The sequence below is a fragment of the Carassius carassius genome, chromosome 41 (assembly GCF_963082965.1).
Source record: "Carassius carassius chromosome 41, fCarCar2.1, whole genome shotgun sequence".
Lineage (NCBI taxonomy): Eukaryota > Metazoa > Chordata > Actinopteri > Cypriniformes > Cyprinidae > Carassius > Carassius carassius.
The window spans coordinates 3,805,984-3,833,465 of record NC_081795.1 but is presented as its reverse complement, the minus strand read 5'-3'; the positions used below and the strand labels follow the sequence as shown (position 1 = coordinate 3,833,465).

Sequence of the window (27,482 nt, the reverse complement as noted above, 5' to 3'; positions counted from 1 at the left end):
TGTGGGCTTCAGGGTCCTGCAGTTCTCCATTAGTTTTCCTTTGTCCTTTTCTTCAGGTCATGTTTTCAGTGGTCATCACCTGTGCTGATCTTCTCATGTGGTTTTTCTTTCTCATCTTTATCCTCCTTTTATTCTCGTTCTATCTTAATTCCTGACTTTTTGTTTGTGCAGGTGTTCTCTACTTGAGTTCTCCGCTCTTTGATTCATTCCTGTCTTTGTTATTAACCGCTTGAACAAACTTACATGTGGGAATCAATTTCCCCCTCCATACGAGGCATGTTTTCTGAAGATTTTGTTCTGTTTTAAACAGTATAAAAATGATGGACACAGATCTGGGTTTAAAAAAAAATAGGATTTGTTCAGAATGTACAATACAGCTTATAATACCAGCTTACGTAATACTATTCAGTAGTATACACTGTAAAAAAAAAATGTTGTTTTGTTTTTAAATATCTTTTTTAATGAGTATTTATATGCTATTATAGTCTTTCTCAAATTTGACTTCACTTTCACTTTTGTTTTTATATTTTCAGTTTGCATTTTAATTTGTTCAATTCTTTGTCATTTTGTTATGTGCTTCTATCATTTTTATTCTCATTATTGTTTTTATATTACTGTATTAGTATGCATTTCAAATATTAGTAGTATGCTTAATTATCGTCATGTATGATTTAAATCAATAATACAAATAAAATACAAAGATAATAAAATGTATATTTATATATTTTTAGGATATATATATATATATATATATATATATATATATATATATATATATATATATATATATTAATGTCTTATATTAATATCTTAAATAAACTGTAATTATTTGTCAACATTTGGCATCAATTTATAAACAACTAAGAGATTGTTGATATTAAATGATTCAGTGCATTGCATTGTGGATTATTGTACTTTTAGTAAATACAGTATTCATACTATATACGGCATAAAATCGAATAGTATACCATTCCGAACACAGCCATATTGTCACCAATCTCATGACTTTCTGTCCATCAAATATAATCCCATTCTGAAATATGGTCACGCTGCCATTGATTTTCCACTTTATGTTCACAGTAGCAGAGAATTGTTTGTAATTCAATGGTAGATTTGTCCGCAACTTATGTGATATATTGGAGATTCAAAGGCCTACCAAAGGTTAACCAGTAATGACCTGATCCAGTCACACGGTCGGCCACAATCACTCTCTGAATTGATAGCACAAAAAAGCACAACGAAAAAAAAATCACTCCACTAGCCCAGGTTCCCTCCATGTCTCTTGGGGATTGTGTGCAGATTGAGGTGTGCTTTTATCTTGTAGGAGGGTTTCGCTCCAAACTTCATTACCGATTAAATCAGTCCCCCTGCAAAAGCTGACACTGCTGCACTCCACTTTTCCCCAAGATAAGACCATAACAGTCAGGTGTCCAAGTCTTATGGCCTTGATATCCCTCGACTTCGTTTTAATGCACTCCAGTGGTCTCTCCTCTCCACCGCTTCAGTGGGCTTCAAGGTTGCCGACTCCCAGGGGTCCACATCTTTCTTGGTTTCTTGCTCCCATGTGCCGAGCAGATAAGTGTGGCGTTCAGATGCATTACCGGCATGCCAGACCCCATATGCCTGACTCTCACGAAGGCAGCGGTCCATGCTTGCGAGTGCAGCTTTTTGCACCACGTGAGAATCTTTGGTTTATTCTTGTTTCCTGGAGCCAAATTGTCTTTGTGTCATTATCATGGTTCATTGCAAACCATGCAAACATTTCAGGGTTTATAGAACAAATAAAGACAGACAATTCCGAAACAATTGCACAAAGGCGTTTTTTCTAAAGCAGTATGTTTAATTGAGACTGTTGGGTGTAAGAGGTAAAAGCGAATACACCAGTCCACACAAACACCCACTTTCCTCTTTAAACCTGTCATCGCCGTGAGGCTAAATCAAGATGTGCTTGCACGGGAAGGAAGGATTTGATTGAATTTTTATGCGGCCGATTTTGTCGTGCTGCAGTAAATGCTTATTAAAGAGGAATAATCAGTTTTCATATTGGAGAGAGTGCTTATCTGGAGCTCAGCCTAAAGCTGAGACCAGCGCCAGTCTGCGGGCCACATCAAAGTGCCAGCAATGTGTCCTATTGTAGATAGGCACTTAACAGACCCACACACACACACATAGCACCACATAAAACGAGTCCCTTGGGGAGAGAAAATACCTTTAGTGTTTGTTCTCAATTTACTGAAATGCCAGATTCTGGAATTAGTGACAAATGCAAATAAACCCAACAAACAGCAGGCCCAGGGGAGACGGACACGGTTAGTGTTCCTCAAATTTAATGTTTGGACTGTCTGTCTGACAGAAGAGGTGATAGATTGTTACCAGTGGAGAGAAAATGTCACTGATCTAATTCAGATTCTCTGCAGGGTGTGGTAACGGACCAGGAGTCACTCTGGATTAGTTCATGTGATAATTGTTAAATAAGTTGGCATACTTGGACATTCTTAAAAGGAACATTTCTTTATTAATTTACTCACCTTCATGTCATTCCAAATCTGTATGTATTTTTTTTTAATTCTGTGGAACAGAAAAGATGATGTTTAGAAAAATGCATTAGTGTTTTCTAAATGGACAAAGGCATTCTTCTAAATAGTTTTAATCGGTTCCACCTGTTTAATTTAGAATCATGTTTAAGGAATCATGAATTATGAGCATGATGCATAAGGGATAGATTTTTCCATGATTTTCTTACAATGACTCAATCTCTGGCTCTCTCTTTGTTTTCTACCTTCTCTCTGACTCTAGTGACGTTCCAGCGTGTTGATGGAGGCTTGATGAGCAACGGGAGGTAAGATTCCTGTCATCCACTCTCTCGTTTTTCCTTGTTTTTCCTCGGCACCCCACAAAACAGCGCTAGTTATTATCTTTGTGCCAATCACCTGCCTTTAACCTTCATAGACCAGCCCCTCAATTCCAAACCTCATTCATATTCTGTCCATCATCGTCTGGAAGGTCATCAAAATCATTATCCTCTACAAGGCAGTCTTCTTCCAACCCATACTGCACTTTTAAGGGTTCATGTCATTCCTGCACTGTTAGAACTAAGTCTTAAGAGACACTGCAGACTATTTTAAGGTTATTCCTATAGGTTTTCGTGAGGGTTCTTACGACACACAACCATTTCTCATGGGTCAACCGCTTGATTAACCTTCTAAAAGTCACAGTAGAGTCCATCAGTGCGGAACGATTCTTTGCATAACCATTAAAACATGGCCCTTTCAAATATAAATAAATAATTCAACCAGATTTATTGTTGATACTCACCACTTTGTGGGTGTTCAATGACATCATGGTGATCTGTATCAGTGATGATCATTTGGTTATATACAAATCTAATATAGAGTATATAAAATATAAAATATAATACTTTATTTTCAAATTACATCATATTATATTTATATATATGTGTGTGTGTGTGTGTGTGTGTGTATATATATATATATGTATATATATATATATATATATAATATTTCTACATTTTAATGTAACATTTTAATGTAATATTATAATGATATGCGTATACACACATGAACATGATTTAGACCATATAATATTATTCATATAGTATTATAATATTAGATTTATTTTGTCAATATAATGTATAATATTTAGTTAAACAACTGTTCGACAACTGAAATTAAATAAATTATATTAAAATAAATGTATAAATATATAAGAATTATATATTAATTATTAATTAAGATAGATAGATAGATAGATAGATAGATAGATAGATAGATAGATAGATAGATAGATAGATAGATACGCACGCACACAAATCTCTGCACATCTCCCTTCACGGACGGCTAGCCGCTCATAAATCTCACCCCCCAAAAAGAATTAGCAGGAACAGTTTAAGCAGAGAGGGGCTTTATTTTATCATTTGTCAGACACCCTCCCTTCATCCACGCTACAGACCCCTGCAGTGATAAATTTGCCTGTCACCTCAGCTGGGCGGCTGGAATATGAGCATGTGTAATAATGTAAAAATAATTACCCCAGGGAGAGGCTAAACTAACCCTTCTGGAATCTTTCGGCGGGCCTCCGTTTTTTTAGGGGGCGTAAAGGAGAGTAAGTGTTCGTTTGAATGACACCAGTTACCTGCTAGTTTGCAAGAAGAGGTCAGTCTGGAATGGAAGGTCTGTCTATTTTGTGTCCATGTGTCTTTTATTACACCTGACAGGCCAAATCCAGTTTAGTTTTATTAATTCCGCACACCCAGACTTCTTCTCATTGTCTCTGTCGCTGTATCAATAGACTGAAGGTGTTTCAGTTGCTGGAATTAAAGCCCCAGCAGGAAGTCAAGTTCTGCTGATGGATTTGAAGATTCTATTCCAGATCCCATGGGTCTCCTATCTAATCAAAGAGGACGTCCAATTGTATTTTTTTTTTTTTTTTTTAGTCTTTACCTTATATAACGCCCAAGAGATCAGAGATAAGCACTTACCTCTGTAGATCTAAATAAAGACATATTGGAAATACTATGAGGTCTGTGTATTAAATGCATTATAAAGTTATTCACAATGCCTTATTCTTCTCAATTTAAGCCTATATTATATTATATTATATTATATTATATTATATTATATTATATTATATTATATTATATTATATTATATTATATTATATTATATTATATTATATTATATTATAACCTGTTTACAATAATTATAGGCTGTTTTGTTGCATTATGAATGCTTTAAGGATACATTTTACTATATTTTCTATATAGTAAAAAGTAAAGTCTAGAATGTATTATTGCTTTTATAAAATAAACGACTTTTTGTCAAAAAGTTACTGATATTTTAATTCATTTTAACATATAATAATAATAATAATAATAAAAATGAAGAATTTGTATATACATTATATTACATACATTATTATAATATTAATAATGATTAGCTGTAATGTCAATATTTTAAAAATATGTCTTGTAAATATGTACTATTTTTATATAAAAGTTATTAATGTAACATTTTTATTTTATTGAATAATTCAGTCTTATATTGGAACATTATATGTTAGTAACAGAATACAACACAGTGACAGGTGTTTCACTTCTCAACTCTTACTGTGTTGTATGTTTTGACCAGTCAACATCCAGGACTGTAATATTATGCATTATATATGCATGCTTTATAGGAAGTTTTACTGATTTTGGCAATGTGTGTTTAACTGGGTTTATGCTGTGCATCAGAACAGTTGATCTTCCTTCTGCAGTGAATCCCCATGACTAAAGTTCCTGGAGAGATGATGGGAGAATGTGTTCATTTGTTACAGTCTTTGTTTATCGCATTAATGAGACGATAGCAAATGAAGCCGCATCTGTTTCTGCAGCTCCTCATTGGTTGATGCCAAATTGCTCGTACTGAACAATTAAGCTTAATCGATCACAGAATAAATGATTCATGGAAGATGAATGGGTGGCATATTGATAGGCCTTGAACTGATGGAAACTGATAATGGCAGTTCGTTTTTTCTTACTTGCTTTAATTCTCTTATACTTTTTTTCTTATTTTATTTTTTATTTTATCTTTTATCTACCACCTTATATGTTTTTTTCTTTCTTCAATTTCAGTACCGCCATTTCTCTTTTCTTTTTTTCTCCTTTCCATCCCTTTCCTTATTTCAGTTTTTCTTTCTTTCTTTCTTCTTTCTTTCTTTCTTTATTGGCCCCTTCCTTCCATCCTGTATATAATTTATTTAATTTGAATATCTTATTGTTTATATTAAATAAAATAATATAATAATACTAAATGATCTGTAAAAGTTATAAACAAGGTATACATACACACACATACATATTCATACTATATTTAATATAAATATTATAATATAATAATTTACTATTATGTATTATTTTATTTAATGTAAATAATAAGCTATTCAAATTATATAAATTATATACAAAAATTATATATTTAAAATGATCTAATACATACAGTACATATAATCAAAAAGTCATGTGTAACAGAACCCACTTTTCTTTCCTAGCTGCATTCTTTCTTCTGTCCTTTTTTTTCAAGGCACTTTCTTCCTTCCCTTGCTTTCTTTCAGATATATATGTTTATATGAACATGTTTGTGTGTATATTAGATTTTTGTTGTAATTCTGAAAAGCAAATGCATGTTTCAGCATGCCTTAAGTGTAATTTAATGCGCATGCTTTTGGTTGGTTCTCTCTCTCCCCGGTGCTGTTTATCTGCTGCTGTATTGGAGGGTGTGTGGGCCTGTAAAGCCCGGCTGATTTATGAAGTAAGATTGGGATTAATATTGCTCAGTCGGCTTGTTTACGACGATCCTCACAGACTCACTGCAAGGTTGTATTTCACATTTTGCTCGCATGTCTAGGAGTGTGGCACGGAAAAAGGAAGCCAAATCAAATCTCTTTGGTCTCAAGGCCACAGAGCACTCTCTCTGTCTGAGGAGAGGGATTCAGAGCTGGGATGAGGCCCCTGGCCCTGCTCCCGGTGATTTAAGGACAGAAATATGCCCGCTAAAATGATATTTCTCAGTCTAATCATCTCGCACGGGAGAAGATGAATGCAAAGACAGAGCCGCCTGCCGTTAGCTCAGTCAACATCATCATCACCCACACTTACAGATGATCCTGTGAGGACTGGCTGGAACACTGCATGTGTGTGTGGTTGTTTACCTGAGAAATCAGAGTCAAACTCATGAAAACAGTGCCATTCTTCGCTGGTGAGCTCAACTTACCAGCTCTTCAGTTTGAAGAAAGATTGCATTCCCTACAGAAAAAAATTTACTGTGTAGGCTTTTTCAAATTTTTTGGCTACACTTTATTTTACATTAACTGTACTTAGAGTGTACTTACCCAAGAACGTATTGGGTAGTATAAAGTACAGTAACTACATGGGCATTTCTATATATATATTTATATACACAAATGCCCATGTAGTTACTGTACTTTATACTACACTACTAAAAAATATATTTAATTCTGTATAAAAAAGTAAGAAAATGCAGACATACAGAAAGTCACAATTATGAGAATTGTTTTTTAAAATACTTGTAATACTAGTAATTAAACGTATTTAATGAAACATGAAAGAAAGACATTTTTCCTTTAAAGTAGCATAACAAGGGGGAAAAAATCATTTAAAATAATAAATATAAATATTATTTTATATTTAATTTCTCAAAAAAAAAAATCCAATAATTAGGAGAAAATGCAGTCGTACATAGTCACAATTATGAGAAATAAAGTCTCAGTTACTTAAGTTTTCTTACTTCGAGGCAGAAACAGGCTTCCAAATATTTTGATAAAACGTGAAAAAATAAATAAATAAATAAAATCCTTTTAAATAACATGCACATTTATTTCAAAGATAGGAACATTTCTTTTAAATAAATTGCTATTGTTTTTTTTAGATATGGAAGGAGAAAAAAACATTTGAAAAAGAAAAGTAACTCATAAAGATCGCCTGAGGGCCAAACAAAACAAAAACAGCAAGTAGAGAGGACCTGACTGTATCTCGGTGGAGTTGAGGAGGGTGCAGGATTGTTTTTCAGACAGAAAAAAGCAGAGGCGGAAGGGGGAAGGGATGCGTAGTTATCCACGTGTTACCTTAAAAGAAGTCAATGTGTCTGAGGAGGAGCCATCAATTTGAATGACTCGTCCCCCCGAGGGCCTGTTTTGGCATTCAGCTGCCACATCAGGGGGTGCTTAGTCTGTCAGGACCCCCACCTCCCCAGCCCGAGACCCTCCATTCGGGCTCTGCTGGTTCTTATTAAAAACCTGTGGCTTAGCGAGCGACGGGTTGCTACACTGCCATTACTGTTACATTGCCCCCGGCTTCAAAAAACCGCACACTGTTCCCCCGAGCCTGGGGGAGACGAGCCACCTCAGGGCACATCTACTCGCACTGAGAGCGGGAGTGAGAGGAGACGAGAGAAATCGAGAAAGAAAAGAGACAAAGATGACTGGGGTGTGTCGATGCACATCTGTGCTTGAGTCTTTGGAGGAGTATGTTTGTGTATATATATATATATATATATATATATATGGCTATGTATGGCTGGTTAAACAGAAAATAGCACTGTTTAATGTTCATTAGCTAAGCCGTTTTAAAAATGTAATGTATTTTTATTAACTTGCCAAAATGGATCATTGACTTTGTTTGTTTGTTTGTTTGTCATTTTGCTTATTTATGTGTAATAATAATTATAATTATTATTATTATACTAAAAGGATTGAATTATAATTCCAATCGAATTAAAAAGTAATATTATTTAATATAAATATTATTGTTGTGTTATTTATTTGTATAAAAATAATAATGTATAATTATTATTATATTTTAATCATATTTTATTATGTATTATTTCATTATTGATTTATGAGAAAATTACAGAATTTGAATCACAGTGTGTTTCAGAAATACGTTTTAATCAACATCCATTAATTTATTCATTTATGCACTTATTTATTTTTTGCTTTCTTTGTAAATATATAAAAATAATAATTGTTGAAATAATAATTATTATTATTCAATAATATGTGGACTCCCTTGCTTTTTAAAATGTCTTTTGGTTTATGCTCATGTCTTTGTGTTCTTTCAAAATCGTCTGTTTGTAGCGGCATTGCTCCATCTCCTCGACCATGACCACAAATTGCTCCTCTAACAATGATGAAAGGCCAAATACAGAGATGAAGGAGTCCTTGAGCGCTTCATTCATCCACCTCTCCATTCGTTCTCCATTCCTCTATTGTTATATTCCCAGCCTTCCTCAACCAATGGCTCTTTATTTCCATCTGCGCTCATTTTGAATAAAAAAAAAACCTGCCATTTTTATAGAGGGAGTGTGGCTTTAGCAGCACAAATGAAGGCATGGGGTAAAAACACAAGCTCACCTCTGCATCTGTTGCCCATGGAAACAAGCATCAGCAAGTGATTGCACAGTAAAGTGGTGGTAATGGCTACAGCACTCACCCGTGACAACTTAAAGTCTTAATGATGCCTTTATGCCACACACACCCATGGGAAGACACACAACACCTGTTAAATGAAACTCCTATGTGTGGGCTGGTACACACGCGTCATTGTCATGTGGAGGAGTGAGCTGTAAAACATCAGAGTTCAGTGAGCTAAAGATGGTGTATTGTAGTGAGGGTGGTCTGTTAATTTAGGGTATTTGTGTCGACATGTTCAGAAGGGTGTTCACTTTTTCTTATGCAAATATAATGAACAATTCTGTCTTTTTTTTTAATCCTAAAGCTTTCTGAGAATTTCCCGATTTAAATGTGTACAGTATATATATACTGAGTGAGCCCTGCTATACTACTAGGGTTTTATCAAATAAGAATAGATGTCACACTGGAAGATGTGTTAACCCTCTGGAAAATCCTACGAAAATAAGCATTTGCTGTTGAAAAGAGATGCCGTAAGAATCTCATACACAATGTATTTATTTGGACTCCCTGCAGTTCGTGTCATGCGTTTAATGAATTATTGTTTTCAATCCTTTTGGAAAATCTTAGGTTGAAACAGACAGACAGACAAAGACGCATTATATAAAAGCTTCATATTTGCATTAGATTTACATGTAATGTCTTGAAATCTATAGTCAAATTTAAAATATATATATATATATATATATATATATATATATATATATATATATATATATATATATTTTGCTATACTTTACTGAACCTATACTAATTTTTCTAATTATTTTTTTTATATACAAATATTTATAAAATCACATTTGTGCACCTCTGCAAAATTTACGAGATACTTTGGATTAATTAATATTATTATTGTTATTATTATTGTTGTTGTTGTTGTTGTATAAATAGTTTAAATAAATTATATAAATTGAAATAATAATTTCACACTGACTCGGACACCAACATTTCATAATTCCATATTATTTGAGAATTAAGTATAATAATAATACTAATAATAATTAGTATTATTATTAGTATTATAAGATTTTACCTTCAGTCATATTATTAACAAAAACATAATAATAAAAAAATGACTGGAACAGCCTGGAAAAGTCATTCGAGTTGTAATTTCTTAATTTTTATTTTAAATAATTTTAGCTTTTTTTCTGTACTGAATATACATATAAACATTTAATGTGCTGCTGTTCCATATTCTGTTCCGTGAATTCTTCTTTTCAGTCAAACCGTTTCACAATTTATTAATCTGTCAGTCAAATCCATATCGAATAATCACAAATGAGTTGGAAAGTTATGGAAATTCAATGTCAAACTGTGGAAACTTAGAATATAGAGAATAAAGTCTGAAATGCCTGTTTTGTCTTCCTGCAGTCGTCCTGGTCTGCTGAATGCCAGTGATTCGGGCTACCCATGGCTCGCCGACTCCTGGCCGGCCACCAGTCTGCCTGTTAACGGTGGTTCTGGAGGACCCAATGACCTCAACAACTTCGGCCGTGGAGGTAAATCAGCTCTTGGCTAGGAACTTAAGAAATATTAAACTGGTGAAATTGGTTGTAGTCAAATGATAAAAGCAAGTTCTCTCCATCAGTTGAAAGAAAATGTCCTCTTTCCATTTTGTGTTTCTGGGCAATGATTCATTCAGGATGTCTTAGTGTTGTCCATAAGATAAACACCTGTATGCATATTGGATCGGCCGTTTTTGGACCCACACATTTATTTATCATGCACTGTGACAGTCTTATATCGCCTCCCGCATCCTGCTGTCATGCTGAAACTAATGGCTGTGGTTCTGACCCACTGTCAGACAGAGGAAGGGCCGATAGTGGAGCAGTGAGTCGTGAAGGACAGCCACAGCTTGAGTGGTGCAGATGCAGCTGCTCTATGTCATTTGCTCTTCAGTACACACACATATATATACACACATGTAGAGTTACAGCGTTATTTCCTCCTTCACAAGTGCAAAGGAAAATGCTAATTAAATATAATAGCAGTGAGTCAATGGGAAAGAATGAAAGGAAACTAAAGGCCTATTCACACCAAAATGATTGCATATTAAAAAAAAAAATTACTTATGTAATATATGAATGAAAATATGTAAAATAAATAAATTATAATAATTATATAATAATAATAATAAAATAATAAACTGGTCATTGTTTTATATATATATATAATTATTTCACACTGACTCATACTGAATCTAAGTATGATCATAATACTACTACTAATAATAATAATTTAGTACCTTGATTTTTGTAATTTGTTTTTTTTGTTGTTATTTATTTATTATTATTAAAATGCTCAGATAATTATGGGTGACATTATGACATTTTGGTATATGAGGTGGTATGAAATAATAGCAATAAATATTGTTACAAATAATATAATAATTATTAAACATTTAAATAAATAATTATTATTATTATAAATGATGATTTATTATTCTTAAGTTGTGTAGTCGTATAATTGTATAATTTCTATATTAATTGTTGTTGTTGTTGTTATTTCACTCCGATACCAAAATGTCAGGATTCCATAATTTAGTATTATTTATATGTGTGAATGTGTTTGTTTGTGTTTTTTGAGTATTCAAAAATGTAAAAATTGGACTAGAATTTGATTGTCTGAAAATAAATAATAAATACATTTTGGAATAAAATAAAATGTTTCAGACTTGATGAGAAAAAAAAATATTCCAATATTTTGTTTTGATATCTTGCAAAACTGTCATCACTTCTGCACTTCTCCCCAAACTTCTTCTCGAACACCATATTAACCTCAGAATCTTGTCGTCTTCACTTCTTTCCATCTTCTTGTTCCACACAGACGTGATGCCCAGTGCCCAGGCCGATAAGACAGGCACCATGCTTTCAGACGGAGCCATTTACAGCAGCATTGACTTCACAACCAAAGGTGGATTTGGCAGTCCAAGCCCCGCCTCCCAGGCCACGCCCTACGCCACCACCCAGATCCTCCATTCCAACAGCATTCACGAGCTGGCCGTCGATCTGCCCGAGGCCCAGTGGAAGACCGCCCTACAGGCCAAGCAGGAGATGGCCAACTTGGGCTACTCACTGCCAGACAAGAACTCCTGCAACAACAGTGAGTCGGGCTGAAGGGCCACGGGTCTGTGTGTGTGTGTGTGTGTGCGTTTTTGGCATTCAAAATCTTTTGAAACAAAGCCAGTTGCTCTATTTCTGGGTACTGCCTGAGGTTATATCAGTGTTAATTTGACCATAGTTGTATTAATGTTGCATTTTTCTGACATCCGGGGACAATAAGAATTAATATCATTGGCCCATAACAAAATCCATGAACCTTGAATGTTTTTCCGACCAAACGCATTTATTATTTAAATTGTCTTTGGGCTAAAAGAATGTAGCATCATTAGCCAAGATTTATTCTATTTTGAAAAGCTTTAAGAAAAATGGACTCTTCTTTTTTTTAAGCAAAAAAGTGCTACTATCCATTTTAATGAACTTTTTCTCCACGGTTGAACAGAATGAAAAATTGAGATGTAACTTAACACAATTAAAAACCACTTTCCGCTTTCATTTGGACTTGAATAAACCTCTTACTATGAAATTACTGTATATCACATGTATAAATGTTTCCATGAACTGGTTAACCTGCCATCCAATAGAATTAATTCAAGTAAAATGATCACTAATTTATGTCGTTAACCTCTGAATTAGACACTTTCCAAAGAAACTAGACTAATTGAGAGATTTTAAAGCAATTAAGGATCTGTTCCAGATCCTAGTGAGCTACCATGTTGTCTGCTACCTATCTAGGCAGCATCCTAACCAAAATAAATAAATAAATGCAGAAAGAAAGAAAGAAAGAAATCATCCTAAGTAAATGATTTAGAACAATTTATCAAGGCAGCAACTTGTATATTTTCTATTCTATTATATTATATTCTATTATATTAATTTTATAGAATTGTATATGAACTCACCAATGTAGATTATTGAACAGCCTATGCTAATAATGCCTTGACTTGCTTGGTTTGAGAACAAATCGAAAATTATTAAAAGTAATTGTTAGATTAGAAAGAATAGTGAGTTTAAATAGGAGTTGTGTGTGAGATCAACGCTTGCTTGTTGCTCTAACTGCACGCCCTTGCATGCGCTTCTGCCATCTTGCCCTTCACCTGATGCCACTTTTTTGCCCTTCGCCTCCACTAGCACTCCTTTTCATTCCTGACTACCGATTGGCTGACGGATTGTCTAATAGAATGCCGCACAACCAATCACAGGATTTCAGCACCACCAGCTCCCACAACAGCTCAGATCGGAGCAACAGTCTGTCAGGTTGGTATTTCACCGGTCCAGGGGTCCATCAGCCCACCCGCATCTTTCCTTCAGTCTACCCCTTCCCCCTTTCACCTCCACTAACCGTGGTGCACACGCCATGCCTCCTGCTCTATATTGTCAGTAGTATGGGTTTGTTTAATAACTGTGTTTCTCATAGCTGCCGTGTCAGCTGGATCTGCAGCCATTGGGTTGATTGCCTGGATAATAAATTCCAGTTTTTCTAAAAAAGCCAGTTTACATAAAACAAGAGGGTTTCTAGTAGTAAGATAGATAGTAGACGATTCAGGGCATTGAGCTTTCCATAATGATGTTTTGTTTCCTAAAATTCATTCTTTAACCCTCTGATGCTGCTTGCATGGCAAAATTTTATGGTTCTAAATTATATTTATGGAATATTTATGATACATTAACCACTTGTTAACCACTTGTTAACCACTTTTTAAGCATATAACTCGAAATAAAACCTCCAACTTAAACTGAAATTAATCTTAATTGTTAGGGTTAGGGTTAATTTTGATCTATTTAAAGAAGACACTTGACAGAATATTGCTGTAAGTGAAAAAAAAAAAAAGTAAAAACTACATTTTATATGAAATATATGTTTTCCAAAACATGTTTTACTCTAAAACTGTGTGTAAATCAAAGCCATGAATCTAAACAAGTTGTGTTCCAAATTTGAGGTTGATATTTCAAAAAAAAAAAATTCATTTTGTTTGGCTGCAGTACCAAATGATTCCACTAGATTAAATTTTCTTTCCATTCAGAATCAGAATCAGAATTAGCTTTATTCACCAGGTGTGCACAAACACACAAAGAGTTTTTTTTTTTAAGGTGCTCCTTAAAAAAAAAAATCCAATGCTGGCATTTTTGACTGTGAACAGTACAAGTGTGATTTTTTTTAATTGTTTTTTTTTTTTTTTTTTTTTTACATAGCCATGCCAAAACCTTTACCAAAATTTTTACCATTCTGATGAAGGTAAAAAACAAAAGTACATTTATCCAATCAAAAATGACTGAACAGCACCAGAGGATTAAAAGGCAAAGTTTAAAATCAAGAAGTTCTGGTCTGCTCCTTTCACATTTTGGTTCCTCACAACATATTTTACTTGTGAAGGGAAAATGGAGCATGACACGGTCCACTCTTTTGACTACATTTGACCTGTCGCACACACTGTAATTCCATCTTTTGACATTGTCATTAACCTTGTTTTAACAATGCCAGTGTTTTAAATTAAAGAATAGGTTTGTTTTTTCATTGCTTACTGTTTAAAAGTAAAAGAAAACACTAGGAAATGTGCACATGCTCTCGAGCAGTTTGATTTGAGCCGATTCCTCCCTTTAATGGTTACAAGCTACAACCCGAATTCCGGAAAAGTTGGGATGTTTTTTAAATTTTAATAAAATGAAAACTAAAAGACTTTCAAATCACATGAGCCAATATTTTATTCACAATAGATCATAGATAACATAGCAAATGTTTAAACTGAGAAAGTTTACAATTTTATGCACAAAATGAGCTCATTTCAATTTTGAGTTCTGCTACAGGTCTCAAAATAGTTGGGACGGGGCATGTTTACCATGGTGTAGCATCTCCTTTTCTTTTCAAAACAGTTTGAAGATGTCTGGGCATTGAGGCTATGAGTTGCTGGAGTTTTGCTGTTGGAATTTGGTCCCATTCTTGCCTTATATAGATTTCCAGCTGCTGAAGAGTTCGTGGTCGTCTTTGACGTATTTTTCGTTTAATGATGCGCCAAATTTTCTCTATAGGTGAAAGATCTGGACTGCAGGCAGGCCAGGTTAGCACCCGGACTCTTCTACGACGAAGCCATGCTGTTGTTATAGCTGCAGTATGTGGTTTTGCATTGTCCTGCTGAAATAAACAAGGCCTTCCCTGAAATAGACGTTGTTTGGAGGGAAGCATATGTTGCTCTAAAACCTTTATATACCTTTCAGCATTCACAGAGCCTTCCAAAACATGCAAGCTGCCCATACCGTATGCACTTATGCACCCCCATACCATCAGAGATGCTGGCTTTTGAACTGAACGCTGATAACATGCTGGAAGGTCTCCCTCCTCTTTAGCCCGGAGGACACGGCGTCCGTGATTTCCAACAAGAATGTCAAATTTGGACTCGTCTGACCATTAAACACTATTCCACTTTGAAATAGTCCATTTTAAATGAGCCTTGGCCCACAGGACACGACGGCGCTTCTGGACCATGTTCACATATGGCTTCCTTTTTGCATGATAGAGCTTTAGTTGGCATCTGCTGATGGCACGGCGGATTGTGTTTACCGACACTGGTTTCTGAAAGTATTCCTGGGCCCATTTAGTAATGTCATTGACACAATCATGCCGATGAGTGATGCAGTGTCGTCTGAGAGCCCGAAGACCACGGGCATCCAATAAAGGTCTCCGGCCTTGTCCCTTACGCACAGAGATTTCTCCAGTTTCTCTGAATCTTTTGATGATGTTATGCACTGTAGATGATGAGATTTGCAAAGCCTTTGCAATTTGACGTTGAGGAACATTGTTTTTAAAGTTTTCCACAATTTTTTTACGCAGTCTTTCACAGATTGGAGAGCCTCTGCCCATCTTTACTTCTGAGAGACTCTGCTTCTCTAAGACAAAGCTTTTATAGCTAATCATGTTACAGACCTGATATCAATTAACTTAATTAATCACTAGATGTTCTCCCAGCTGAATCTTTTCAAAACTGCTTGCTTTTTTAGCCATTTGTTGCCCCCGTGCCAACTTTTTTGAGACCTGTAGCAGGCATTAAATTTTAAATGAGCTAATTAAGTGGATAAAAGTGTAAAATTTCTCAGTTTAAACATTTGCTACGTTATCTATGTTCTATTGTGAATAAAATATTGGCTCATGTGATTTGAAATTCCTTTAGTTTTCATTTTATTAAAATTTAAAAAACGTCCCAACTTTTCCGGAATTCGGGTTGTACAATAAAATTAATGTACTAAAAATTACAATGTCATTTATAGGACACAGAGACAGCCCCCATCCTCTTGTCTTGCTGTCCATGTGGCTCTCTTTCTCCTCTCTAATCAAGTTTTATGCCAGTGCTTTAACTGTGCTGTAATCCAACGCAGCCTCAGACATTAGATGGGCAGCTCTCCAAGCATCTGGCTCAAGTGTTTCATGGGCTACAATTAGGACTCCAAGGGTAGATTTAGGTCAAACATCTCAACCTCTTCAACCAGAGATGGTTTAGAAGATAGAGATCCGTTCAATCAATCTGATCTGGTTTAACCTTTGTACAGCATTTTAAGGGCTGGAATGATAAGAGATATTGCATGTGTGCTCTATATGTAGCAAACCCATTAACATGAAAACTGTTGTCAAATTATACATATTTTGGAAATATACACTACCATTTTAAATGTTAAAATACATTAAAACAAGTAATTATGTAAAATATCAATTTTACTTATATATGTAGAAAGAGAGACTTAAATTAAATTTTTTATATATATATATATATATTTTTTTTTTTTTTTTTTTTTTTTTCCCATCTCAAAGATAGTTTTGCATGTAGGTAGAAAAAAAAATCACTTACTGTATCGTAAATAAATGCCAGAGATTACATTTGAAGTACGCATTGTTGAAGACAAAATATGTATTTTAAATTTAATGTATTAAAAGGTATTATAATTTGATTGTTTCCAAGCTGTATGGACTTTGTGTTTGCTACGAGTCACTTTGGTCTACTGTTCCAAATAATTCTGAAATAATTGTACTTTTAGTATTGATCCCATGCAGTGAATCTTTTCCACACAAAAACTATGAATCTGTTCAGTGCTTTATATTATTTTTTGACAAATCGGGGTTTCTATATCTGAGATCATGTCACTTTAATTTAAAGGTGTTTAAAGAGAATAAATACATTAAATGTATTTCACCCATTTGTTTGCTGTTTTACACATGTGTTTTGAGCCACAATTCGCAACCATGCTTTGAACAGTGAAAAAACCTAATCAGAAACACATGCATTACCTGTAATACAAAAGCCCATAAAGTATTTGTACTGCCCCATTAAAAGATAATTATTTTCAAATACTGTTATTACTACAGTTTCCCACTGTAACATGCAATTAGATCATAATTCATTGCACAAGACAGAACAGGTCAGAGTTGAGCAAGTTCTCATTGATGTGTTAACGGAGTGAAACTTTATAGGTTATGAAACAGCCAAGTTCCTTTGCCCCTTTCCTGGCCTGCTTTGGCCCTTATTCAGAAAGCGAGCTCATGTTTGTCAGTCGAGTCTCTGCCATCCCACTGCACCCTTCCTCTCTGTTTTCCTCACATTTCTTACGTTGGTAATTTCAGGAGCTGCCCCGACTCCTCAGCAGAGACTCGTTTACGTTATTGATGCCCTCTAGTCAACAAACAGAGGGAGAAAGAAAGGAGGAAAGAGAGACAGTGAGTGATTGAGTGATCATGCCATCTCTCCATTTATTGGCTTTCGCCTTGCGTCACCCAGAGGAACGATTAGGAAACCCAATTACTTCTCCCCACTCCAGCCACTTCTGCCTCTAGCCTGTTGTTATGTTTTTATTACTACTATGCTTTATTCATCTTCGTTTGACACTTCCATCCCTCTGCAAGACTTCTAATGCCTCCTGCTCTCCCTCGGTACAATAGTGCACCGTCAGCGAGAAGTTCCGATGAGAACGCTCTCTAATAGGCTGGCTGCCGAGAGAATCATAAACGTCAGCCATCGTATGACAAATCTGCCTTAAACTGTGCATAGCGGCAGTTCTCATCCTCTTATGCTCACTCTTTCACACTTGTTTTTGCTTTTCTTAAAGGAACCGTGCAACTAAAAATTTATATTTTGAAAACATTCACTCTCTCGCTCTCTTCCTAATATATTTACTTACAAATATAAGTAACAATGACAACACTGATTGAGACAGCGTTTAATAAACTGAACTCAAGAGTAAGCAATTCATTTAGACATGTTTTTTTTTTTTTACTTTATCAACCATTGATCAATTTATCGAACCTGTTCACATATGCTGGCCTGAACTGGGTTTTGTGAACTGAAAACACTAGTTGTTTGAAAAGATTCAAAAGAAAAGTTTTCACAGAAGAAAGTGATTTCGGAACTTCATTTTTATTTTTGGGTGGAATATTCCTTTAAGATCCAAGGAAGATAGCCCTTGAATGTGATTGAACATGGCTTTTATAAAGAGTTTATTTTTTATTTTTATTTATTTATTTATTTTTTATATATATATAGCCCCGTCAAAGTCCTGGCATCATATTAAATAACATGAGGTTTGAAGCCACAGGGTTGCCTGAATCTGAAAATTTTGAGGCGGCAGGGATGATTACAGGCCATTGGCAGACAGAGGCAGATGATGACAGATAGTATCCCATACAGCACAAGTGCTGCCAGTGAAGGTTTTCCCCCCATTTGCATTTGGCCGTGTGTCTGACTCCATCAACCTCAGCTATTTTATGCCTGGCTTGAAACACGGAAGGATCTGGCAACAGGCGGCAATGCACTGGTCATGTTGAGTTTGCCAGCAGCGGCATTAATAATTTAAAGTAATGATTCCTGCCGCCTCTGCATACAGTCTGTGGAGGACACACATCACTTCCTTGTCCCAAATGTCTTCATCTGGCATTGATTTAGATGGTTTTGTTAATTATATTGTGACAAAAGGGTGATTAATTACTATCCTTCGTACTAGTTCTTGGGCAAGTGTATAATTTGCCAAACCCTTTGTCCAGGGAGATTGTGGATGCATAATATTCAGTTCAACAGGCTATTTTCTTTTCTTTATCTTTGACACATTCTGTTAATTTCCCAATACATTTTCTTAGAGTAAAGAAAATCAAGTGCATATTAATATAATAGAGTTGTAAACAAATATATTCCCCCAAGTTGCATGAATAGCAGTTGTAGTAAAAAGGAGGCTAAAGGTTTTTTTTTCAGTAATTTGTTTGAGTCTTCCATCTTTGAGCCATTGACATGCTGCAAACTCTTCCTTTCACCACGCAGCCTTGAGATTGCTTTTATGGCCATGTTGGCTTGGGAACATTTTGAAAGCAGTTGTGTACAGAGGAGTTGTGCATTCTAACATACAAGCATTTGTGTTTGACAATGGGATTGCAAGACCCTTCACTTAGCATGGAGAATTTCAAACACATGTCATGTGGGGAATAAATGGATTTTATTTTTAAGATGAAAACATGGAAATTGTCTAATCATGTGACACCATTCTGCATGCAAGCTCTAACAAGTATCCACAACTTTTGCTATTGTAGGTGGGAAAGGCGGAAAGAAGAAGAAGACCAAAGCAAACGCCAAGCCTACCAAGATGAATGGCTCCAACTGGGCCAATGTTCCACTCCCTCCCCCTCCTGTCCACCCTCTTCCAGGCACAGAGATGGACCACTATGCCTCAGAGCACCATGATGGAGGAGGGTAGGGTTCAGAGTCGCTCATTCAACTCTACTCAGTAAAAGTAATAGTGACAATCTATACTGCAAATTCCATGGTCACATCTATAATATCTAGAGATTATGATCCATGTAATTAAGCATTGGATTTTTCATATCAAGTGATAAAAATGCTGGTTTAAAATAAAAACGGCCATGATGTTTGTAAGAAATTGTTCAAAGACTAGCTAATGTATTATCAATATATCTGCTAATGGTATTTATTTATTCCTTAGTGAGTTAATCAGACCACTAGCACTAAATTATTTATTTGTTGTCCATTATAAATAGACAAGATGTAATATTAAAACCCTGTAAGACAAACTGCTCATGCTCAGCAACTTTTAATATACTTTCGCATTGGATGGCTCTCGACTCTTGTCTGACATCAGTGTCGCCCCATCTGTACAGTTAAAAGAAAACATGAAGGTGGTGATACAAATTAAATATCCTGCTGGAGAGGTGTGCTTGCTTTTCAACTCTGTTAATTTCCATCTCTGAGAGTCATTGGGCTTAATAGGCTTTCTAGCAAATGAGTAGTCTTCTACGTTGTAAATCTCGCCACTGTCTTTAATGGCTTCAGATTAAAACTGTTATGTCCTATGGGATGTGCACTGACAAATTCCTTTAATGAACGCTAGCTTTATGGCATGTATTATTTCAGCATGTACAAGCACAGTTCTGGGGAAAAAAAAAAATGCACCCAGTCTGCCAGATCAGCCTGTATTAAAGAGCAAGTAAAGCTACAAAATCCCTCTAGATTTTTTGCATTTAACCCAAGATTTACACCATAACCACTATGTCACTAAACCTGAGTCTCACTATATCCATAACTGTTAGCTAGACTAACATTAAAAAAAAAAAAAAAAAAAGATTAGCACACAACTGTTGGTGGGGTGCCACAGGGACCCGACTGTAGTCAGTTTTCATTTTGTTTCTATGCTCATTTGTTCCAGATATGATAGTGATGGTTGGGGCCCACCCTTGCCAGTGCAGACGTACCTCCATCAGGGTTTAGAAGATGAGCTGGAGGAAGAGGATGAACGGGTGCCCACGCCTCCCATAAGGGGTGTGGCCTCCTCCCCTGCAGCAGTTTCCTTTGGCAAACAGTCCACAGCCACACTGAGCCCATCCCCACGTGAAGAAATACAGCCCATGCTCCAAGCCCACTTAGATGAGCTAACCCGCGCTTACCAGTTGGACATGGCTAAACAGAATTGGTAAGATCTCGTTACACTAAAATGTATGATTTAAATGAATGAATGTAGCTGGATTAAATATGTAATAAAAAACTGACAGTCACTACACCCCAACAGCCCAGACTGCATAAAGCATTCTTATAAAGCCCCCATGCTAAACCTATGCTTCAACCTGTCTTACCAAGAGAAACCAACTTCCTCTTATTACAGTCGCCACTTGTCAGGAGGAAGATGTCATGTTACCGCCATAATGAGTATGTTGCTCATGGAACATTTGTGACGACTGGGAAGAGCCCATAATTATATCCAAATATAGGAGCAGCACTGCACAAACACACACCAATACACATATATATAGACACACAGTGGAGCTGTCATAGAACCTAGCTGTCAAGTGGGTGACAGCCACAGCGAAGACATGCTTTTGTTGGTTGCCATTGTATCCTCATTAAGGTGCAATTAGTAGGTCATTGTGTTAGCATGCAGACCGTGGTGCTGCTGAATTAGCTGAATTGTTTCAATCCATCGGAGAGATGACAAGGAAAGTTCTAGGAATACCAAATTTCACCTGACAGACAGCACACACTACACATTTGTCTTTTGTCTAGGCTTGTCGCTCATTGACACCCTTTGTCTCCCGCTGACAACCCTTGAAGATCTTGCTTGGTTATGCAAAAAAAAAAAGCATGTAAAGTTCATGTTTGACTTCTTGTATTCTCCGTAGGCACATACAGGGTGGGCCTTATCCACCCCAGGCCCCCACGCCACCCGTGGGTTATGTCTCCAGCACCCTAGTGTCCGATATTGAGACAGACCTCCCTGATGAAGACGATGATGAGGAGGAGGATGAAGGATATGAGATGTCACCACAAGTTAGGGGCATCGAACACACACCAGGCTCCAGCATGGACAACTTAGACAGTTCTGTTACAGGTAAGCGTAATTTTTTGTATTCATTTCTAACATTTCCTTTGAAAGAACATTCTGAAGTTCTTCAAAAAGAGCATAAAGTGCTAAACCTATCTAAACCTTTGAACTATTCAGTTTGGTGCACAGTTAGATATCCTGTGCAGATTGCGTTCTTTCAATGAAGGGGTGGTTATTTAATTTGCTCATTATCTCATACGTCGTCCTCATAATCTGGGATTTCTATCTCTCTTAAATAATTTCAGGTATCAGTTTGAACCCAGCATGAACAGTAGAGACAAAATCAATATAATTTTTTTTATTTAAAAAGTTAATTAAACAGTCCATTTGGTCATAAACACCAAAAGATATGATCTACCCACATATCAAATTACAATTCAACAGCATGTGCAGCATTAAGATAAGACAATATAATAGAGGTACTGATATCTAATCTGAAAGCAGAATATTTCAGTCCAGCGTAGGGCTGGACGATTATGGCCTAAAATCAAAACCTCGATTAATTGAACATTTTACCTCGATTACGATTAATGAACGATTATTTTGTTTTCGGTTTTGTTTTTTTGCCCTCATAGTTCACTGACAAGGTTTGTACTGTAAATATGATTGACTATCAGCAGTTATTTTATCTATGTTCATAAGATTTCTTACTAGGGTTGGGTATCGTTTGAATTTTATCGATTCAGATTCCGATTCTGTCTGCTTATCGATTCCTAGTTTCGATTCCAGTAAGATAAAAAGATCCAATATAGAAAAATTAAGTCAAACATTTAGATGTCAAACATTTTTACAAAGCATTCTGTTGCAGCTGAATAACATGAGCAAAAATCAGCAGCCTACAAAACACTGCAAGAGGAATTTTGCCTGTGATTAAAAAAATACCATAGCAAAAACAACTAGATTAATATAAATTTCAAATATTAAAGTGTTAAAGACAAGTAAACAGTCAGTAATAAGATAGGAACAAACAAATCAATTAGCAATATCATAAATATATTACATACAACAACAAAAAAATTTCAGGTACAGAAACTAATTAAAAGTTTAAAAACATTGCATAGTTTTCGTTTTATAAATAGAATAAAGATTAATCAAGTAAAGTTATTAAATATATTCAGTCAAGATCAGTGAATGATTTACTTTTGTTCTTTGATTAACATTAATGACAGGCAGCGTGTTTATTAGGCTGTTGTCTCTTTAATCAAAAATACTGCACATGTGTTTTCTTTCTCATCTGTTTATGAATCTGTTCACGTAAGACAAAAACGGCTGCGTTTATGATGATATACTGATGTAGTTTTCTGTATCGTAGTTTCGACTCGGAACAACCTTTTCTACAGTGAAAATACACAGAACAGTCGGAGAACGGACACAAACCGGGAACCCGCAGCGCGACCGCCGACCGCTGCTCTCTATGCACGCGCTTGTGCTTCATGTGCGCTGCACACAAACATGCTATAATACGTTTTGAGATTCTAAGATACTTTAGTGATAAATCACAGGACAGCGCTGACAACTAGTTTCTGCGTTCCTCTGTGCACGCGGTCTTCATAGCTACTGTTTATATGAGTGTTCGTGCCACAGTGCAGCTGCGCGAACATGGTAGCTCGATGTAAGAATACACATCCGAATCATCTAATCGCTTGAATGTCCAAACCATAAAACAAATACAACTGACAAAGTTTAGTGAAGACGCAAGGCTCACCGCTCACGCGCCATCAGTATGTGTTGAACCGGCGTTCACCTCCGTGTTTTGCTTTTATGCCACTGACAGGCAGAGTCATGTGGCTACACACGCACTAGTATGCTTTTAAGGGGAAAGTTTTAACAGAATTAAAAAACCGAGATAACCGACATGGGAAAATTACGTCGGTTAGAGGTTATGAATTTCGGTTTTGATTATTTTTCGATTAATCGTCCAGCCCTAGTCCAGCGGGCACTTTGAGATTGTACAGCTGATGTTTATTTGGGAACCGGTCATGGTTTATTCACATGTGTACTGCATGTAGTGGCTTTGTTTGCCCTAGCATGGTAAAATACTGTTTTGCTCTGCTTGTCTGCAAATAGCTGCATTGTTTGTCATTATGCTCACGTGTGTGGTGGGTGCGTGTGGTTTATTCCCATCTCACCTGAAAATTGGCATTCTGAAATCCAGTTTGTTCGGGCATTTGGGGATAAACTCTAATCTCCATTATGAGAAACAGACTAAAAGACTCAAAGCAAAGTCAGCATGAGGGGAAGTGAAATGTATGGTGGGAAGATACCTAACCTGTGTTCCCTGTGAATCGAACCCACAACCTTGCACTGCTCTACCACTTGAGCCACAGGAACACATTATATATATTAACCCATGGATAAATCGTTACTGAATTACACATTTTTTTCTGTTCTAAACGTACCTTAAATTAATACTAATCAAGATTTTAATACTCTAATCAACATGGCCATGAACAAATATGGATGCGAAATATGGAAAGCGAGACTTTGCGCACACACAGCATTACCTGCGAGTAACAGAAACTAAGGACAAATGCACAAACTGAAACTAAGGACAAACGACGTTAACGCACAGCCCTAATATTTTGTCATCAAAGGAGTAAAAAAAACATTTTTAAATAGAAAACAGTTATTTGAAATTGTTGTAATATTTCACAATATTACTCTTTTTACTGTATTTATATACTTTTATTGTTGCTATTATTTTTCTATATATGAAGAAGTAGCAGAATGATTTTACACAAGCACAGCCTTCACGGCCTACATTTTCCTGTGAAGATTTAGAATAAATCTCACGTTCATGGCTCCATTTCCCCATTGAAGACAGGAGGCACCATTTCCATTTTACAACTTATTGAAAGGGTTTTATGGGCAGTCTGTCATAGGGGACACGTGAAGGGTATGACTTTGTGGGGTTAGAAACTAAAAGTCCTCTGTTCTCCAATTTACCACAGGACTGGAGCAAAATGGGCCAGTGGTGTTCCTCTAATCAGGCAGAGATGCATGCATTATCATTGTACTTGAATGCATTATCATGTGTGCACAGACAGACAGACGCTTTCACTGATTTTGATTCTCTTTTACTGGACTGGAGCTCTGAGGTGCATTTTCCCCTGAACACTTTAGTATTGGTCATCTCTGACATCTCTCTGGACTGAGATATCTGGTGAGACACAAAGCAAATGCTGTTCAGTGATGTCTTTGTCCTCCTGTAACACTCTTGACAGCTTCCTTTCACTGCTTTCTTCCACCAGTGTTCTTTGTTTTTGCCCACAGTAGAACCAAACTGACACTACACTAGTGGTGGGTTTCTGACAGACCCAAAGGCAGTGATTTGTCCTCTCTGGAAAAAAAAAATCAGGTTTAACAATTCTTTCTTTAGGGCAGCTTAGTCAATGTGAAATAAAGATCACTGAAACATATTTCCCTTTATTGTGTTTCATTATTTATTGCATACACAACTTGTGAGTTTGTGAAATAGTGAGGGTATTTTATGGGAGTTGTAATGTGAGCAGTGAGCACTGTCCTGCTCCACTTTGCTCCCGTAAAACCTTGCACTGACTGCAGAGCGTAAGGTCACGTGTCCTGAGGCAGGCGTCTCCGCCTACTCGTCAAGGGGAATGATTACGATGCTTAACGATATGCAGATGAGGGCTCGGGGCAGTGTAAATCAGCTTTAGTGGCAGCAGGGTGTTTGATGAGTTTTACAGTCCTGCATAACTCTGTGAATTGAAGCTGAGCTGTGAATATTAACAGTGGATTAACAGAATGGAAAGATGCTTCATTTGTGTCAAGAATAGACGTTACTGAATCCATAACATTTTTGTATGAACCCCATATTTATAGAAGCTACAGTATTCTAGCTTCAAACATTGCCGTTCGTGACTGCCAACTCCAAAATAACAACAATTTGTGGGAAGTTCTCTTGATGGTGAGCCACGCTGTATAAAAAAACATTTGGTTTTGCGGATGTGATCCAGAATTTATTTTGGCCAGAGAATTGTTATTGTTTTGCAGCTGGCAGCATGATTATACAGCTAAGAGTGAAGGCTTGGTATTTTCAGGAATCTGTTTTAGGTGGCTGCTTGTTAGAGAGGATGTCGTCTCTGGGGGAGGCAGGAGGCGCTGAGGCACGGTGCAGGTATTCTGCAGGAGCCGTCCTCTCTGATGTGGAGCTCTGTACCCGCCTCTGTCTCTGCCAGCACATCCAATTCCTTATATGCAGTCTTGCTTTGCTGAGAGACAGTCTCAGGGGACTCAACTTTTTTTAGTGAAACAAAGCCGTATGCAGTTTCTGTGGAAATTAAAAGAAAGAGACTGCTAGGAATAGTGTGTGTGTGTGTGTGTGTGTGTGTGTGTGTGTGTGTGTGTGTGTGTGTGTGTGTGTGTGTGTGTGTGTGTGTCTGCTTCCAATTCTTCTTTTCTTTTTTAGACAAGCAAAAACAAACTAAATGTATGTTGGTGCTTTTAAATCCTTTGTTGTATTTGCTGATATTATAATAAGATTTTTTAAGGGTTTTATTCAACAATCAGTATTTACTTTACAATGTAAATATAGTTACACAGATTTTCAATAATTGTAATAACTATAAATATCATAACAATTGATATTATTATTATTTTTATAAAGAACTGCTTTTTATTAGTAGTAGTAGTAACATTTTTATTAAAATTTTATTTATAATAAAAACAATACATATTATTATGTATTTATGTATTTATAAATAACTAGTAGTTTTTAATAGTAACTGTAGTTTTTAATAGTAGTAAATATTTTTTACTGCTGCCTTTTTATTTATTTTTTTTATTATTTTTGGGTGTTTTTATTTTTCTGCATATTAAGCTGCGGGACAGTATTTGTTATATTTGCACATATTATTATATTATATATTATTATATTATATATTTATTATATTATAATCCAAATTATTATTATTATTATTTATCTATTCTTTTTAACTATTTATTTAGTAGTATTTTTAAAAAGCTGATTTTTTTTTTTTTACCCTATAAGCACAACACTACTACAGTGCTTATTCTTTTGGAGTGTTTTTCATTTTTCTGCATATTAGGCTGGGATAGAAAGTATTTTATCATTGACAAATTGTAACAATATTTGTCATAAATCTGTCACCAAGACCTAATTAACTATTTTAAACATACTTGAAACCATATATATTACCCAGGCTAGATTAACCAGTGTAACCCTCTTAACTTTCCTCCCAGATCATTAAACAATAGTCGTGTCGTATCATCTTCCCCGAGGATGTTTGTCCCGGGTTGCAATCAATCAAAAAAAAAAACCATGCCATAAATCTGACAAACGCCAAAGAAGAAGAATAGCACTTTGATTATGCTGCGTGATTCTGTGTGCGATATCAGCTGCTTCACCTCAGGCCATGCGTTCCTTCCCATCAGAGCAATCAAAAGGAATTGAGGTTGTGACGTGTACTGTAGTCAGGTGGTGGGTGTACATTTATATAGAGGATAAAAGTAGGATATGTTACTGAAGGGAAAAAACCTAACAGCTTGGATTAGTGAACCAAAAAATATTAAAAGTTTTAGATAAATTATGAATGTAATGTA

General features: G+C 35.9%; 1 protein-coding gene across 4 annotated transcripts in view; it reads left to right on the top strand.

Annotated features, from left to right (window-relative positions):
* The window catches only part of LOC132123465 (roundabout homolog 2-like), a 380,238-nt gene that overhangs the window by 346,405 nt on the left and 6,351 nt on the right, over window positions 1-27,482 (top strand). For all 4 annotated transcript variants that reach the window (XM_059534086.1, XM_059534089.1, XM_059534087.1 and 1 more), the window contains 7 exons: window positions 2,797-2,839; window positions 10,357-10,484; window positions 11,812-12,087; window positions 13,176-13,301; window positions 19,600-19,759; window positions 20,730-20,993; window positions 21,697-21,905. In XM_059534086.1, coding sequence (XP_059390069.1) covers window positions 2,797-2,839; window positions 10,357-10,484; window positions 11,812-12,087; window positions 13,176-13,301; window positions 19,600-19,759; window positions 20,730-20,993; window positions 21,697-21,905 — 1,206 coding nt within the window. The remainder of the gene's footprint in view (window positions 1-2,796; window positions 2,840-10,356; window positions 10,485-11,811; window positions 12,088-13,175; window positions 13,302-19,599; window positions 19,760-20,729; window positions 20,994-21,696; window positions 21,906-27,482) is intronic.